At 33.7% G+C, this 1,017-nt stretch overlaps 1 protein-coding gene across 1 annotated transcript; it reads left to right on the forward strand.

Moving 5' to 3' along the window:
• The first annotated feature begins 275 nt into the window (after nucleotides 1–275).
• Nucleotides 276–789, forward strand: LOC119649898 (vasotab-like). Its single transcript, XM_038052291.1, has 3 exons — nucleotides 276–397; nucleotides 470–640; nucleotides 706–789. Exons 1-3 carry the CDS (start codon nucleotides 364–366, stop codon nucleotides 738–740), a joined length of 240 nt encoding a protein of 79 aa, XP_037908219.1. The 5' UTR covers nucleotides 276–363; the 3' UTR covers nucleotides 741–789.
• Nucleotides 790–1,017: the final 228 nt, after the last annotated feature.

A 1,017-nucleotide genomic window follows, 5' to 3' on the forward strand; every position in this document is an offset into this window, starting at 1 on the left:
TTGGCGCACCTATGGTACAATGACGTGCATTTATAGATAATCCTCATGATATGAGCATCAAGTTCTCTGGAATTCCTCCCATCAGAGTTAGTTTCACCTTCAGACTCACCTGATTGACACCTGAAATGGGGAAGTATAAAATATATTTTTCTGTAATTCTGATTGAATAACATGGAAATTATCAGAATCATGGGGGTACTCCCTATATGATATTGGAATAAATACGATGTTAACCTCCAGCATTCGTTCTTTAGAAATAAATGGAATTTCTTTGTATTTATTTTTAAATGCAAATCACATTAGCACATATAAATAGAATGCACGATTGCCATCGAAATCGTAGTCAATCAATATCATTGGAAAATGTATAAGCTTACAATAGTTGCTTTGTTGCTGGGTAGGATAATTGTTTTAATTCTTGTTGTGTTCTTGTGTAATTTAAAACAAGTTTAATTTTTTTCCTCTTCAGTGTCTTTCATCGCTACATTTGCTGCATCCAGCAAAATTGTACCTCCTGGTGGTCCTTGCGATATTGCCTGCCTGGCAGTTTTCGATCCGGTCTGTGGTTACAATGGGAAAATATACAAAAGCTTCGGTAATGACTGCGAAATGAATAGGGAAAACTGTGACAAACCAATAAGTATGTATCTTTAAAAAATATCTTCTCCTGGATTTGACTTGAAAATTATTGTATTTGTTTTACAGAATTTGTCGCGGTCGACTTGAGTTTATGTAATTAAACAAATTATTTTTTTGGTTTAGAGAATAAAAAATATTGCAAATGTAAAAGTTTGGGTTTTAATGCAGACGCTTCACCTGATTTTATTACGAGCATATTAGATACATCGCTATTTGTAGATAAATGTACATATTTTCAGTTCTAGAGGGAACTGGAGATAAGTAATACGGCTCCAGTGGCGTCCATTTTTTTAGTGAACATTTCATGTGATCAGGCATTTCTAGAAAGGGATAGAAATGTGTGAACTAATAACGTGTAAATTTCGAAATTTTACTGCT

Source organism: Hermetia illucens, chromosome 2, assembly GCF_905115235.1.
Source record: "Hermetia illucens chromosome 2, iHerIll2.2.curated.20191125, whole genome shotgun sequence".
NCBI classification, from domain to species: domain Eukaryota; kingdom Metazoa; phylum Arthropoda; class Insecta; order Diptera; family Stratiomyidae; genus Hermetia; species Hermetia illucens.

Bases quoted from the DNA above. Each gene is read 5' to 3' on its own strand.
- LOC119649898 (XM_038052291.1), top strand. From the start codon at position 364: ATGTATAAGCTTACAATAGTTGCTTTGTTGCTGG. The intron at 398-469 runs GTAGGATAATTG...TTTCCTCTTCAG, and splicing joins AATAGTTGCTTTGTTGCTGG to TGTCTTTCATCGCTACATTT. The intron at 641-705 runs GTATGTATCTTT...TTTGTTTTACAG, and splicing joins AAACTGTGACAAACCAATAA to AATTTGTCGCGGTCGACTTG.